The 17,585-nt window shown below is 39.0% G+C and overlaps 1 protein-coding gene across 2 annotated transcripts in view; it reads right to left on the reverse strand.

Moving 5' to 3' along the window:
- Nucleotides 1-761: 761 nt before the first annotated feature.
- GEN1 (GEN1 Holliday junction 5' flap endonuclease) overlaps nt 762-17,585 on the reverse strand; it is a 34,489-nt gene continuing 17,665 nt past the window's right edge. For both annotated transcript variants that reach the window (XM_038394152.2, XM_038394151.2), the window contains 9 exons: nt 14,642-14,715; nt 13,714-13,799; nt 10,640-10,790; nt 10,487-10,523; nt 10,311-10,391; nt 8,199-8,329; nt 6,422-6,483; nt 5,695-5,838; nt 762-5,412 (listed from right to left, as the gene is read on the reverse strand). In XM_038394152.2, the coding sequence (XP_038250080.1) occupies nt 3,965-5,412; nt 5,695-5,838; nt 6,422-6,483; nt 8,199-8,329; nt 10,311-10,391; nt 10,487-10,523; nt 10,640-10,790; nt 13,714-13,799; nt 14,642-14,715 (2,214 nt within the window). In that variant the 3' untranslated portion in view covers nt 762-3,964. The remainder of the gene's footprint in view (nt 5,413-5,694; nt 5,839-6,421; nt 6,484-8,198; nt 8,330-10,310; nt 10,392-10,486; nt 10,524-10,639; nt 10,791-13,713; nt 13,800-14,641; nt 14,716-17,585) is intronic.

Genomic DNA, 17,585 nt, shown 5'->3' on the forward strand with positions numbered 1-17,585 from the left:
TAAAAAGTTCCCTCATTACCTATTTTCTGCCTCTCGGCATGCACACTGCTGCCTCACTCCAGGCATCTGGACACCCAATTCCTGCCTAAGCCTCAGAGTGATTCACAAACTGGGAAAGATAGGTGTTCACACACCGACCTGATGCACGGGACCCGATCTGTTAGGTGTGCCCAGAACAAGCCTAACATATTGTGTGAGTTCACACAGAAAAGGCTGAGGGAGAAGGGGAGGAAGACCTCCCTCATAACTTTTAGCCCAGTGGTTAAGGTACTTACCTGGGCTGTGGGGGACCCCAGCTGAAGAGAAGGGATTTGAACAGGGATCTGCCATCCTGCAGGTGAGTGCTCTAACCACTGGGCTATGGATAGGCTTGGAAGGATTTGATTTAAGTCATTACTCCTTGGTAGACATTGATTTATTTGTGTCAGGTGAAATCTAAGAAAAAAATCATCCACTGATAGCAGCTGGCAAGTGTAGCCTTTCCCGCACGTTGCATCTGCAGGGATTCAATATCCCAACTGTGCAGCCATGGAGGGAGCCCCCTGCAGCCTCACTCAAGCTGAAAATTTAAAATGGATACAAATCAGAGAAAAAGGTTAAAAAGAAACATCAATATTATCTGTCAAATTTACAAAATAAATACATAAATGAATAAAAAATAAAATCAGGTTCTGCCAAATCTAGCTAAAAGGTATTCTGATGTGGGGCTCCCTCAGTCTTTCCCATTGAAGCAGTGCCACTGTGGATAAATAACTAAAGAGAGTGCAAACATGAGAACAATTTTGTAGCATGAACTATTAAATACAGCTGTTTAAACTGTATCATCCTCTGATTTTTTCCCCCTCTTGCAAGTACAGTAAAGAGTGTAAATTTCTCTTTGCTAGTTTAACGCTTACATTTTCCACAGAAATTAATCAAAAACCTAATACTTTAATAGAAAAAAGAGCCGCATTAAGTTAAAATCACGGTGAGATTGTTTTGGTACAAATTATATTTTGCAATATATAATTAATTACATTTTTCAAACACTTAATTACTTTTATCCACAACACTTTGTAGATAAAGAACTTTTTGAAAAAAATTCAGATACAATAAGCATAATAAAGGTAAACACGTATCTTGGTCTTCAGTACAAATGGTACAATTAGATAGAAAATGTTCTTACATATTATTCTATGTCTAGATGTCTATTTAGAAGTCTATCACTACCACAACCATTATTCAGTATAGGACAAAAGGTTTAAGGCTAGATGGTCTGTGCCAACTCATTGCAAGAGTTAACTGAACTGTCATAGGACTATTGCCTCTCACATTGGTGTATGTTTTCACCAAAGTTGCTCCTGATAATGGAGTTACACAGGTGCAAAGCTTGTGAAAAGTAGAGATGAACCAGGCATTAGAAATTATATATTTCCTGTCTGTTTCACATGCCTGGACCTGAGCTGTAGGACTGAATGTGGCTCTTACAGCGATTCCAAGAACACACTGATTCCCAGCAGTGCTGGAATCTTTAATAGATATACGTTACATATCTGACCTCCATCAGCCAAGGAAGAGTGGGTTCAAATAAGAATCCTGACAAAATACTTACAAGGTATCATCCATCTATGCAGTTACAAAGGCCAAGCAAAATTCATGACTGCAGTGGAACATCCTCTGAGAACACCTCTAATGTCTAATAATCATCAGGCCCCATATTCCAAGAGGGAAAAATAGGAAAATGGTCACAAAATAGAGAGGACGCTCATTTTAAATGCTTAAAAATTCCAAATCTTATTCCATCAAAGCAAAAGAGTAGAAGCTGCATCTTTCTTGTTTTTCTAGGTAAAGAAAGTACAGTTCTTCTTCCAACATCCATTCAGTCTCCAAAATCAATGGGCAGTTTTAAAAACAATTAATACCTTCAAAAGATAAAATCATGACCAAGTAAAAAGATGACAGACAACCACACAGACAATTCTGTAAGTTACTTATAGCATTGGTCTCTCAAAACGTAGTAGTCTTGACCTAGTCAACCACTGATCCCTATACACATTTTTTAGTAACTACATAATAAAAATCATGAAGCATTTCACAATCACCTTTTCATATATATACTAATGATTATTTTGCTTCATTCCTATATGAAGCTAGAATAAATGCTATTATTTTCAGAAGTAGTTTTAATCACTCTCTCTTGCCACCAGGCTGGACCAAGGCTTGACCCTCCTAAAAAGGTACCGATCTTGAGTTTTCTGTTTAAATGTTTCTCCTTTCCTTTCTATTTTATGTACTTATCACCTCCATTACTGTAGTAAACATCTAAACATCTCACACTACTTAAATATTTTTACCTTAACAAACCCCTGTGAGGTAAGGAAATACTATTTCCCCCATTTTGGAGAAGAGGAACTCATGGGAAATTACTGTAAAGGAGCCATTTCTCCCCTTTCCTGGGAAATATACTGAAGGGAACTGTCCTGCAAGAGGGAAGAGGATTGATTAGTTGAGATCAGAGGTTCTCCTTCTCTCTAATTTCTACAAATTTTGTAAACCTGACATTATTGCTTCTTGATCAAAAAGTCTTCGTCATTGGCTGCTAGCTATGATGAAGTCATGCATAACTTTACCTACCGCAGCAGTCCTCAAACTTTTTGTATTGTGACCCCCTTCACACAGCAAGTCTCTGAATGTGACCCCCCCCGAAATTAAAAATAGGTGTGTTAATTTACTATTAATTAATTTAACAGGGGCTCAGGCCCATCAGTCCTGACCATTGCCAGGCCCCTACATGGGCAGACAGCTCGTGACCCCCACATAACCACCTCATGACCCCTAAGGGGTCACAACCTCCAGTTTGAGGAGTCATAACCCCCAGTTTGAGAACCCCTGACCTACAGCCAACGGGGAAGTCACTGGTGATCTGTGGGAAGTAGTATGTGTTTTGAGATATGTAGTCCCATTGAGCTGCATCTCTATTAATGGATGGGAACTATTGTGTTGCTTTTTTGTTTTAAGTCTAATTTCAAGACTCCTTTTACAATGATTTAAAATATGTCATGCTTGTAAATGAAGTTGCAATAACAAATTTAATTTTAGGTTTCCTATAATTTAACCTCTTCTCTTCTATTACCTAAAGGCAAGTCAAATCTTGCAGAGATTTCATGCTTCTTGTTCTGTAACAAAAAAATGCCACCAGCTACAAACATTAATTTAATTCAATTACATTTAAATAAAAGTTTAGCGATAGCAATTACAGAAATAGAAAGCACCTAAAATACTCACTTTGAGTCCACTTAGCTGGCACTGATTCAAGTGGTTATTAATCCTTTTCTGGACCATGCATGTGTTCTAGCAGTTTATTGTAGGACGTGTCAGACAAATAAATTCAGCCACTCTGGACAAGGTCAACTGCTGAATTTATCTGGTCATTTATTTAAAAAATGCTCATCGCCACTGATAACCAAGTATTTGTAAGCCTGTTTTAAAGTTAACACCCCATCAAGAGAATGGAGCACAATGGGGAATTTCAATTACACAAAAGCTGTATCAGTTTGTCTTGCTGAGAACACCTGGTAGCAGCATAGCACATTGTAACTATATTATGAGTCTATCTTTACAAGCCGAAAGGCTAATGCTTCATTAAATAAACCTTACCTCCTTTAGAATAAAATATCAGTGTTGTATATTATGTCCATGGCTATGGGGCTTATGGTAAGAAAACACTATACCGTCATAAATGGATACCAGTGCATGTCAGCTGTACTCCAGGGACTGCATAATTTTGACAATGTTTAAATTTCAAACTTCAGTACCAAGACAGCAGGACTTCACAATGCTTTTTATTAATTAGGACTATGTCAACTTAGCAACACAGTGTCTCTTAAGCTTGCATATACCAATGCTATAAATATGAGGAGAGGAACTATGTAGGAGTTTTAGACACCAAGTTAACAGTTTAGCATAATGTATTTTTAATGAAGTACTAATTGCTTTTGAGTCTTAGTTTGAGCCTTTCAGAGAGAGGCAGGGGACTATCTACCCATACATCACAGTCGTCATTTTTGCTACGTTGCAGAGAAGAACAGGAATCTAATCTTTTAAATGATAGTTTACCAAGCCCAATACTGTTAGCTTCCACTACCAAGGCAGGTTTTGGAGATACTTCCATTGACAAATTATTGCTAGTTATTTTTAAATTTGCCTCTTTCTCTCTCCGTTTAGTTGAAAGACTTGGTCCTCCGTTACCCCTCTCCTTGGTGGTGTTTTCCTTCATCTGAGCTGGATTCAGTTGTCTCTGCTGTTTAACTCTACAAGTCTGAATTTTATCCATCATATTCCCATCATCACTGTCCTCACTAGAAGAAGGTCTCTCATGGCACACACTCTTTTTAATGGAAGTTTTCCAAGTAGCTTGAGTACAGAATTTTCTAATATGACAGTTATCTGTGGCCTTTTCTAACTTCAGTGATTCACCTTTGGAGCGCAAAGGTTCCGCTGCTTGACTGCTCAAACCTACAGACTTTGAACAGTTTTGTTTGGGGTGTTTTTGCTCCATTTGTACCAGGTTGCCAGGTTTTTTGTACTGTTCCTGGTAATTTTGTATACTAGAGACCCTCACATATTTTTCTGATAACATTTTGATTTCCTTTGTGGAGTCACTTAATTGAATTGAAGGATAAGTGGAAACAGTCTCAGGAATTGATGTTTCTTTCATTTGTTTCAACAATTGTAAAGGTTTTGGTTGCACTTTGTTTAGAGACAGTGAAGTATCTTTCTGCACAGATGTCTTCAGAAATATTCGTTCTCTTAAAGGCAACTTCTGAAGCTTTCCTACCAGATCAGTAGGGGTAGGAACCAAATACTCTGCACTGCTGCAAGGATCATCGGATTGTGTAGCACCAGAATATTTTGTGTTTTCTCTTGTTTTGTGCTGAAGTGTACATGGTTGGCTTATACAATTATTAGATGCACCAAGCTCAGACACTGAACAACAGGCAGAATCAACATGTGCTGGTGAAATGCTGAAAGAGGTTCCTTCCCAATCAATGCCACTCAATTGTAGATCAGCTATCATACAGGAAACATAAGAAGATGATGCCTCAGGAAGTTGAGTAAACTGTGCAGCTGAAGTAAGAGAGTCACCTAAAACGCTCTGATATTGAGTGTTGGGTGAAGCAGTTAGAGGAAGGGTAGATAGTGGGTTTTGTAACTGAACAATTACAGTGGAGAAATCTGCAGCTAAAAGGGAATCATTAGATTTGGAGATAATTTTCTGCTGATTTTGATTATCAGGAAAAGTTTTTAAATCTGACTTGCAATTCTGCTCAGGGAAACTTTCACATGTAGATTGCAAATTCATCAGAGACAGAAGATCAGCAACTTTACCATCGATATTTGAGTGTTCTTTTTCTTTTGGTTTATTTTTCTTACCTGAAAAAACAAAAAGACCATATATAACAATAGGTGTTTCTTTGCTGTCAAAGTAAAAAAACAAAAATTAACCTCAGCTGTTCAGAATTTATAGTGCTAGCAGATGAAAAAGAGCAGGGTGAGAGAAAGAGATGGGATCTTGCTAGGGCCATAATCTTCCACTGCATATGATGTATAAACAGCTATGGAAGAGCTGATGCAGTCCTGAAAATATCTTTATTATTTATTTGTGTTATGTCAGTACTCACACAGTGCTAAGCACTGGTCAGCTTTCAAACTTACTTCTCTGTTTTTCTTCCAAAACTTCCAACTTTTCCACTTTATAGATGCCAACAATGTCAGGATAGGCAGACTGAAACAAAGGTTCTTCCTCTACTGTAACCACAAAGGACTCTGTGGGCTGATCATCGGCTGTAACATAATGCTCTAGAAAATTAACGAAGGTACATTAGGGCTGAGGGCATGGAGAAAGGGAAAGGACCAAAGCAAGAACAATGCAGTTTCCTTGTCCTTACCTACAATTTTCAAATATAAAAGGTCAGAAGCAGAAGATTAGAGGCCAGACCCTGGTCATGCTAAGGCCCCTTTGCACCAGTCTGATGCAGGCAGTTGAAATTCTCCTATCATGGGGGATTTTTTCATGTGAAGTAGTGCCACCATAATACAGGGGATATGCTGGGGCCAAGAAGAAATAAAACTGGAGTCCAATGTGCTGTCGTGTAAGGGGCATCTTTGCTCTCCTCCAGTTGTGCACCAAGTGCTGCTCTGACATGCCTAAAGACTGCCACAAACAACCCCTTCCCCACCAAGGGTTCATTGTTTGCATTGTCAATCAGTTTGATTTTAAAAGTGTGCGTTTTCTGCATACGTTCATAGAACAGTTGTCCAATCTGTACTACAGATCACTTGTGCATATTACTGGCTGCCCACTTCCTTTAAAAGGGGATTTTTGTCCACTGTTTTTAGTTACATTACAGAATAATCCATGCATGTACAAGACAGCACCAACCTGGTTTTTGCCATTCAATTTCAAAACAAGGAATTCCATTTTTAACACGTGTCTTGACTATCCTGTGAAACAAAAGCAGACATGGTACCAACTTCACTAAGTGATTTTGCTAATGCAAGAAATATGAAAAAATCACAAACCTATTGCAAAATTTTAAATTTTGTAATCCATGCAAATTAATCAGAGGGAAAAAAATCCTATTCCTCTATCAGTAGATTTAGTACAGATTCTAAAAATCAGAAAGATTTTCTTTTAAGATTGTAATTTTTTCTTTGGTGCAGTTAAATAATAAACTTCAGTTCTTGACTTTGAACATTTAAACAGACCATTAGTGAACGTAGAGGTCATAAAACAGGTACCAGATGAGCATCACTGGAGAGTGAAGTCCCCTTCTCACAAGAGATACAAAGGCTGTGATACTGAAAAACTTCCTCTTACTGCCCTGCCTATCGCCCTCAACCCTAGCATGGGGATGACCTGACACAGTAGTTGTGACAGTTCATTCACTTCTTGTGTCTCTGCTCAGACTGGAGAGTTTTGAGCCAGAGAGATATTGCTTGGGGGGCAATATTCATTTTATCTGCATTGTGCAGTTTAGTTAGGTGTTGTGTGTGTGTGTGTGTGTGTGTGTGTGTGTACGCTGCCGATGTTTTTTTGTTACACTGACAGTTGCAACTGAGCAGCCATCAGATTATAACTTAATTTTGCTATTGGCAGTGGATTTGAACCAGCAACTTAGAGGTTAAAAAGTTCCACATTCTATTAACAACCCTACAAACCACTCAGTCCCTGCTTCCAATATTTCTTTGGGACAGAATTCTGAATAATAACCACTGATCCTGCAAAAACTCACCTTACCGCTTGTCTATTTCACATCTGTGAGCATTCCCACTGAAATCAATGGAACTACTCACAATAAAGTAAAATGCATAAATGTGTGCTGAACCAGGTTTTAGGCACTAATCCTGCATATATGAAAACTGGATGTGCTACACAGAAGCAGAAGGGGAAATTACTATGCTATGTACTAGGCATAACACTGCTCAGTGGTGGCTTTGCACCCACGCAGAAAGGAGAAGGGTAAATTGATGTCTTTGGTTATGAGGGTGCCAGATTGGTGATGAGATTGTCACAGGTACAGACTGGCAATGTGTGTGGGTATATCATCTAAGCAGTGCACAGCCTCTCTGCACCCCCTTTTTTGCTGAATTGGTACTAGAATTTGATGGTAATACTGAATTGAAAGTTTAACAGGGTTAGACAATACTAATATTCCGTCTTGACAAGAAAGTATAGTAGAATTCAACAGCAAGACCATTCACTATTGACCATCACAAGAGAAAAGCCAGTAGGTATGACAAGAACTTGTGCTCCCCAGCTGCAAACTGTTACCCACTAAGATTTATAGACCACAGGCCTGATCGTGCATGGACTTTAATGAGCAAAGACTCATGCCCATAGTGTGGTATCTCACATATAGTCCTATTGAAGTTGAGGAGACTATGGCTAAAAGTGAGGGTGTGAAGAATCATGATCTATAAACTAGCATTAAAGAAACTTTTGTACACATTTTACTTTACACTTTACTTTTGTGTAGCAGCAATGACAGAAATGTGACACTGCTTAAGCTTTTACCTTTTTCGAAAGGCAGCACGTAACTCAAGGATGAGGTAACAGGGGGAAGTAAATTTTACTTCATAAGTAATAAAGATTTTCTCCAGCGACAAAAGTGAACAGAAACATGGAGTGAATTCAAAAACTTCACAAATTACCTTACCGTATTGCCTGCAGTTGCTCTGTATCTGTCTGACCAGACTTTCTTTTGATCATGTCATAGCGTGTCAACAGTGACAACAGTTTCTTGCACGCATAGTGTTTGGTCCATTCCATTTTCTCAAAAGCAAATCTCTGTTAAGAAATGCAACCTTAATACCTTCTTATTTTGTTGTTATAGTGTCCTTAACAGTTATCTCAATGGACACTTTAAATATCTATTATGTTTTATACATTGGTTCAATACCCACCTTATGGTAAGACACTAATGACTTCTCAGTGCAAGATCGCAGAATAATGGACATCTATAAGAGGACAGATATAGCAGCCTGCTCACCTGAGAGTTAAGGGAGCAGTTGTATAGTAGCAGCAGCAGGAATGGGAAGGCCACATTGAAAGCTAAAAATTTTCTCATCAGATTCTGATAATGTATCTCTCCCATGCATGTACCACCACAGATTTTTATCACATTCCACTAGAGTACTCATTAGCAGTCCATTGTCTATACACCATTCATGTAAACAGTGCCAGTAGTCTGAGAAGGTGGAACATCAAAACAGATCTTCTGCCCTGCCAGGAAAGGTGAGCCTTAACATTAGCCTTGGAAATGACTAACCAAGAAGGGTATAGTTCCCAACTTCTGTACCTCAGCCCCAAAACAAAATTCAGATGGATAGTTCTCTTTTATGCCACAAGAATCTACTTGATAAGATTCCACAGTTATGTTGCGCGGTAGTCTGTAAATCAATCTAGAAAAGTCATTGTCCCAATGGACACTGAAATCACCCAGCACAATAAACCTGGGAGAATTCTTTTCTGGGCACAAGAACATAATCACTCACTCAAGGCATAAAGGGCTGGCCTATTTCTGTGATTAGCACTAAATGGCATCACCAATCTTTGCATTGTAAATATCAGTCTCAAAATTTTATCTACAGACTTTTAGACAAAGCTGTTCTACTGTAAGGTGACCTCTTCAACTGTGTTGATTAAATACAATTTCATGTATACATTTCAATTATCACACTTTTGTATTGATAGAGTACAACTAAAACACATCTTAGAGTTTGATTAAATGTATAAATGCAGAATTCTCACTGGTAGGCTACTGGTAGTCAGCCTAGTTCAACAGCACAATGAAGGCATTGTTTATAGCACTAATGCTCAGAAGAACAATATAACATCAATATCGAAACAGATTTCTTGAAAGAGACCAGCGGTTCACTTTTTTAAAAAAAAAAATCTATATATATGATGGAGTTCTCTTTGCTACAGATTAGCAAATGGACATTACAATGTGTCTTTTTTACCAACCCATGACAGTTGCCACCAAATTCTCTTTTATTCTGTCCAGTCTCTCTCGTGTTCTCTGCCCTCTCTCTCCCTTGCATTCTTTCCTTCTCTCTGTAGGGTTGTTATTTTCAGCTATTTCCTGGCCCCCCATTATTTTCTTGTTTAATAGATCATCCTCCTCCTTTCCCACTAGGCAGAAAGCTACATCCTGCTCACCCCTGTGGAGCTATCTATTAATGGTCCAGATCTGTAACTACTGTAAGTCATACTAGTTACACTAAAGTCAATTGTGCTGTGTTGTTTTATACCAGATGAGGATCTCACCCATTGTACTGGAAAACAGTGTTAATGATACGTTGATCTCTCTCTCTCACACACACTGTAGGCTGTTAAAAATCTACATCCACTCACATAACCTCTGGGGAGCATGCCAGGGCAGATCTTTGAATTTTTGGGATGATGGACCATCCCAGAAAAGCCTTCAAATTTGGTAGGTGGTAATTCAGAACTGCTAAGTGAGGACCAGCTGCCATAACTCAACTATTCAGGACAGGATGCGAAAAGGAACTTCATATCTAGCTAAAGCTGCAGTAGTTGTGAGTGACCCCGTTTTCTTTCCTCTCACTACATTGTCCCCTTCTACAGCTATTCTAAGGCCTTAATTTCAGATTTCCAAACAAACATGTATATTAAGGTTGTTGCAAGGTTCTTTCATTCTTCCCACTGATAAAAGTTACTAATTAACATTAATATTCTCAAGTGCATTGCATACTAACAAATGCAACATGTCAAAGAGCTGGATTCTCTATGTATCATTCTGTACCTGAAAGGACAATAAATTTGGCCTCTGGCACTCCGTTATCCTGACCAGCTTGTTTTTGTTTACAAGAAATTCTTCAATAACCTTGAAATAAAGCAAAAAGAGGACATTTAGAAGAAAGTTAGCTGAAAATTCAATTCACTAATTCAAAATGAACCTTTAGCAGGCTTTTTAGTTACCTCAGAAAATGGAAAGCCCTCACAACCTCTAGCTTTTCTGCAAGTAAAACATACACATTAGGAATAGGATAGAAATGTGTGCGATGCAGGACTTGCATGCTCAACCTGCACCTGAAAGCAATGAGGAGCAGTTCATTTTTAAGACATTCCTACTTTCTGATATTGTCCTCCACTGCATTTGTCTGTTTCGCTCGCTCTGAACAATGCAACTCACAAGGGCAGCAGTATTGGTAGTCATGGGGTAAACAGTACTTAAAACTTCCACACAGTTTACATCCACTGAGCTCATGGTCCTTACAAGAGCCTACAGAAAAAGGAAGAAAGAGAATGAGATGAACCATGTTTCCCAAACTACACAAGAGTGTTTCATAAAGTTGAAAGAAACGGAGTAATTGTGGCATCTTAGAGACTAACAAATTTATTTGAGCATAAGCTTTCGTGAGCTACAGCTCACTTCATCGGATGCATTCAGTGGAAAATACAGTGGAGAGATTTATATACACAGAGAACATGAAACAATGGGTGTTACCATACATACTGTAACAAGAGTGATCAAGTAAGATGAGCTATTATCAGCAGGAGAGAAAAAAAACCACCTTTTGTAGTGATAATCAAGGTGGGCCATTTCTAGCAGTTGACAAGAACGCCTGAGGAACAGTGGGGGGGGGGGGGGTTATAAACATGGAGAAATAGTTTTACTTTGTGTAATGACCCATCCACTCCCAGTCTTTATTCAAGACTAAGTTAATTGTATCCAGTTTGCAAATTAATTCCAATTCAGCAGTCTCTCCCTGGAGTCTGTTTTTGAAGCTTTTTTGTTGAAGAATTGCAACTTTTAGGTCTGTAATCGAGTGACCAAAGAGACTGAAGTGTTCTCCAACTGGTTTTTGAATGTTATAACGCTTCCTCAGCTCTCGTCCCCTAATGCCCCTACTCTACTTGCGCTACATTGATGACATCTTCGTCATCTGAAACCATGGAAAAGAAGCCCTTGAGGAATTCCACCCTGATTTCAACAATTTCTATCCCATCATCAACCTCAGCCTGGACCAGTCCACACAAGAGATCCATTTCCTGGACACTACTATGCTAATAAGTAATGGTCACATAAACATCACCATATACCGGAAACCTACTGACCGCTATTCCTACCTACATGCCTCCAGCTTTCACCTAGATCACACCACACGATCCATTGTCTACAGCCAAGCTCTATGATACAACGGCATTTGCTCCAACCCCTCAGACAGAGACAAACACCTACAAAATCTCTATCAAGTGTTCTTACAACTACAATACCCACCTGCTGAAGTGAAGAAACAGATTGACAGAGCCAGAAGAGTACCCAGAAGTCACCTACTGTAGGACAGGCCCAACAAAGAAAATAATAGAACAGCACTAGCCATCACCTTCAGCCCCCAACTAAAACCTCTCCAATGTATCATCAAGAATCTACAACCTATCCTGAAGGACGATGCATCACTCTCACAGATCTTGGGAGACAGTCCAGTCCTTGCTTACAGACAGCCCCCCAACCTGAAGCAAATACTCACCAGCAACCTCACACCACACAACAGAACCACTAATCCAGAAACCTATCCTTGCAACAAAGCCCGTTGCCAACTGTGTCCACATATCTATTCACCATCATAGAGCCTATCACATCAGCCTCATTATCAGAGGCTCGTTCACCTGCACATCTACCAATGTGATATATACCATCATGTGCCAGCAATGCCCCTCTGTCATATACATTGTGCAGACTGGACAGTCTCTACGTAAAAGAATAAATGGACACAAATCAGACGTCAAGAATTAGAACATTCAAAAACCAGTTGGAGAACACTTCAGTCTCTTTGGTCACTCAATTACAGACCTAAAAGTTGCAATTCTTCAACAAAAAAAGCTTCAAAAACAGACTCCAGGGAGAGACTGTTGAACTGGAATTAACTTAGGCTTGAATAGAGACTGGGAATGGATGGGTCATTACACAAAGTAAAACTATTTCCCCATGTTTATTCCCCCTCCCCCCACTGTTCCTCAGACGTTCTTGTCAATTGCTGGAAATGGCACATCTTGATTATCACTACAAAAGGTTTTTTCCCCCCCCTGCTCTTCTGTTGGTAATAGCTCACCTTACCTGATCACTCTTGTTACAGTGTGTATGGTAACACCCATTGTTTCATGTTCTCTGTGTATACAAATCTCCCCACTGTATTTTCCACTGAATGCATCTGATGAAGTGAGCTGTAGCTCACGAAAGCTTATGCTCAAATAAATATGTTAGTCTCTAAGGTGCCACAAGTACTCCTTTTCTTTTTGCGGATAAAGACTAAACACGGCTGCTACTCTGAAACCTGTCATAAAGTTGAGTATACATGGGTATATCACCAAAAGCTGCTGTATACAGAGCTAAGCACACTAGCAATACCGAGTAATAGTTACAATCAGATTTTACTTGTTAGTTCAAATGTTGCAGAATGTTATTCTGGAAAATTCTCTCTCTAAAGACCCACAAATATGCACACGTGACATAGTGACAAAACTGTGGAATGAAAGACTCTCTCTCTCTCTCTCTATCCCCTCCAAAAAAAAATATTCTTGTGGTAAGCAGCATTGGGTTTGAACAGACAGGTGGTCCTTGAGACTGAATGCCACTTTAAAAATAAAATCCAGACACAGTGAGAAGAATAGCAATGCGAATCTTCTCTGCTCATATATCTCAATCCTGTCAATGGATGGCCTGCCAGCATGAATGACTGAGTAGTTCAGTCTCAATGTCAGTTCAGTCTTTGCCCTCTTTATTGACACTGCCAAAAAGGTACCAACTATGATGGCAGTTTGTGGTGTATACACCTGCCCAAACTAGACTTACACCACCTAACAGCAATTCACTATTAACAACTTCTGCACACAACAGGGCCTAGGCTTGTACCCATGGCCTGCAGGTTTAAAAAAGAAAAAGAGTTCTTACTCCATCACCAATCCTCAAGAGATACCTTTTATATTTTTAAAAGAAAGACAAACCAGAAGTTGAGACCTGCATAAAAAGCAATTTTTAATGCAAGTCGTTTAAAATATTTTAAAGGGCATTATCCTTTTAAAAAAGGCATTATACTTATAAGACTCCAGAATGTAGGGCAGCATCATTACTCAGGGACGCTGGTGGGGGGAGGAAATAAAATGCTTCTCAAATAAAACAAAAATCTACCCCTTTTCATACTGACCTGGATGGCACACAGAATGAGTCATCTTGTTAACTGTTAGAGCAGATACATTACCACATTGAAGCTGTCCTTTCCATTGATCAAACCTAAAATTATATTACTAACGTTAATGTAATGCAATCCCATTGCTTATTCATACAAATTCTACCACTTAAGTTAAATATGAGGGAAAAAAAATCATACCATCTAATTCATCCTCTTAAAACTATTCAGTTTTCCATTACACAATTTGTAAATGTACTTTTGAGTATGTACTATGGATTGTTGGGATGTCTAGCTTTAAGAATCATTGGGGCAACAGGGCAAGTTATACCAGACAACATTAGGATCTAAAGACCTGATCCAAAGCCCATTAAAGTCAACGAGAGTCTTTCCAAATTTTGTGGGCTTGGGATCAGGATCTACCTGCTCTGATCCCGCAAACTCGTATATGTGTAAAAAGAAAAGGAGTACTTGTGGCACCTTAGAGACTAACAAATTTATTAGAGCATAAGCTTTCGTGAGCTACAAGCATTTTCCACCAAATGCATCCGATGAAGTGAGCTGTAGCTCACGAAAGCTTATGCTCTAATAAATTTGTTAGTCTCTGAGGTGCCACAAGTACTCCTTTTCTTTTTGCGAATACAGACTAACACGGCTGCTACTCTGAATCCTGTCGTATATGTGTGTTATTGTTTGCAAGAATAGGGACTAGGAGTTAATGCAATTTTAAGCAATAACTAACTTTAAAAAAAATAGTTTGCCTGGAAGAATGTATTGTTTGAATACACAGCTGATCACCATGTAAGAAATTTAATATTTTGTTTCCTTAAAAATTAAAACATGAGTAGCGTAGACTCAGGTTCAAAGTGCATCATAATACTGCCTTTCAATAAGGCAATTTAAAACTCTGAAATATTTTAGGAGACAAGACAAACTTTAACTTTACCTCTGGAGTAAACTTTGACCTCGCAAAGTCTCAATTAACTTTAAAGCCTGTTCTTTTCCAACTCCTGGCACTCCCTTTGAGAGAGAGAGAAAGAGAGAGAGAGAGAAACATGGTACATATTAAAGTTTAAACTAATGTAAAACATTGATATGTTAGGTGTAATATAACACTATTTTGTACAGTCTTTCACACAAACTGCATCCCAAATGCTTAAAAGCTGCATCCCAAATGCTTTACAGAATCCATGCATTAAAAAAGAAAGAGAGCTTCCATTGTCTTGATAAAAAGAGATAAAGCATGGGTTTGGATTTCAGAGAGACAGTACATACCATAATGAATTCACAATATTGTGGAAGGGGTGGAAGATAGGCTAGCAGAGAGGCAATGGAGGGAGCTAACAGCCCGGGCTCTCAATTCTGCTCCCTCTCGGGAGCCCAGCTGCACCATGGGCTCCCAGCTACCTGCCAGGGCTCCTGTTTCTCTGCCAGGAACAGGGCAGCCACCTGGGCTCTGAGTGGGGAGCCCAGGCAGCGGGCAGCAGCCCAGCTGGGAGTGGGGAAGACTTTCTTGTCAATTTCACAGCTCCAGCAGAGAGCTATGAAATTGACAAGAATGACAACCAACAGCCAATGTAAGTAACCCATGGACACTGTCACCCTAACTACACTGACATAAGCCCTACTTCTCTCAGGGAGGTGGAGTTATTATGTCGGTGTAGTAGGGCACTTACATGAGTGGGAGCAAGGCTGTAATGTGTACAATGACATAGTTAGGTCGATATAAGCTGCCTTATGTTGACCTAACTGTGTAGTGTAGACTAGGGCTTAGAGACATTATGCCATTGATTTACAAGCAGAATTCCACATTATTTTTTAAGCACTGAAACCAATGGCATGATAAGAAAAGGAGTACTTGTGGCACCTTAGAGACTAACAAATTTATTTGAGCATAAGCTTTCGTGAGCTACAGCTCACTTCATCGGATGCATTTGGTGGAAAATACCAATGGCATGATGTGGCCCTTAAACATTCAAATGGCCAAAATAGTTGTTTTGAAATCATGCTGAAGCAGAAATTTACGTCCTGATTCACCCAAGCACACGCTTAAGTGCTCTGTTGTATTGGAGTCTTAGATGAGATGACAACTCAAAAAATTAAAGCGAGGGGCCTATAAGAAAAAAAAAAGTTTGGTAAAAAATGTTTGGAACCTTTGAAGAGTAAGGCAAGAGTGCAAAATGTTTGGATATTGGGAAATCCAAGGCAACAGGATGAGAATCTGCTTGTGTTAATGGAGAACTGAATTCCTGAACTTGAGTTTGAGAGAGTTCAAAGCCAGAAGGGATTATCTAGTCTGACCTCCTGTATACCACAAGCCATTACATTTTCAGCTATATTAATCCCAACGACTTTAGACCAAAACATCCAATCTCTATCACATGGGATGATGATCTACTAACCAGACAGTTTTATTTAATAGTTTAAGTCTACTGTTGCTCCCTCCATCCCTTCCCCCCAACTCCCAATTTGATAATGACTGCCCATGTATTGGGTAAAAGTAGTTACTGAAAAATTATGTGTGGCAATAAAATGTATAGATCTTATTAAATTAAGTAGCTAGTTGTACTACACTGACATAAACTTGAGGGCCTTATGTTTGTATGACAGAAGTGTGTCCTATCCAATATTTTTATATAGGTAAGAGCAACTTCAAATAAGCTTAATGCATGTTAATTAAGGCTTTAAACAAAATAAAGACAATTTACAAAAATGGTAACTCAAATTGTTCATACCATTTATGAGCAAACAGTAGTCCTGAGAACTTTACTATGGAGGCATTTACGGACAAAGTAAATGAAACAATGATTGCTACTTTAATTTTGATTTTTTATAATCCATTGTTCCTGTGGAACCACTGGCGTGCATGACTTTTTACAAAGTCCTTACTCTGAGGAGCTTACAGTCTACAGAGTACTGCTAAGTCACATGGCTTGAATTTGCAGCACAAACATAGGTTATATCATTAGCATAATGAATAAATTGATAATTCAAGAGGACTGGGGAGCTGTAGAGTTGCAGCTGAATAAACTGGATACCTAACTGTATAACTTAAATACACATTTAAAAATCAATTAAAAGTTTGTCACTGGACTGTTGACATACTGTAATTAGATGCCTAAGCAGCTGGCAATCTCCAACTACTTCTAAGGAATGTATCATTTCAGAGTAACTAACTAGGAATATGGAAATAAATGGTTATAGTCAAAGTAGAATGAACCACCTCTTATTTCCTTTTCATACTACAGTTATCAGGAAGCCACTCCAGAAGATAACCAGTTACAACTTCTCGAGGTTTAGAAGCTTCCTCTGAGAAACTAAACAATACTCTTCAATGGCTGAGGACATCATGAATGAGATAGGTTAAATTTATTTTTAATCTGTATTAGGACTCTGGTATCTAATTAGTACATGTCAGGTTTGGCCTGAAGGATCTGGTTGTGCTTGGCTCCCAGCAGAGGTATAGTTTTGTCTCTGTTGAGGTTACCAGATCAGGCTTGTCCTATCTGGCTCTTTCTTCCCATGTCTGGTCATAAAGTACTGGCGCAGCTGGTCTTTAAAGTACAGATTGCTTCTCAAGTCAGCATCTCTGGCCTATGTAGTCTCTGGCTCTTCAGGAGTTAGCAGGCAGACTGCCCCTTCCCTCCCAGGAGGATATTCTGAAATTATCTTTGGCTCAAGACAGCATCCATTTAGATAAGGTTAGGTTAATCAATACATCTTTCCTGATCTATCATATATTAATGATTTGCGGTCTCTCAGGTACATTTTGTCTATAAAGTGCCAAACACTCTCATGATGCTTCAGAAATACCAACACCACAACAGCTGCCTAAGAAGATTGGTAAATATCAATTCTAATCACAGCAACTTAGCTAAAAAGCTGTTGTA

This window comes from Dermochelys coriacea, chromosome 3 (assembly GCF_009764565.3).
Source record: "Dermochelys coriacea isolate rDerCor1 chromosome 3, rDerCor1.pri.v4, whole genome shotgun sequence".
Lineage (NCBI taxonomy): Eukaryota > Metazoa > Chordata > Testudines > Dermochelyidae > Dermochelys > Dermochelys coriacea.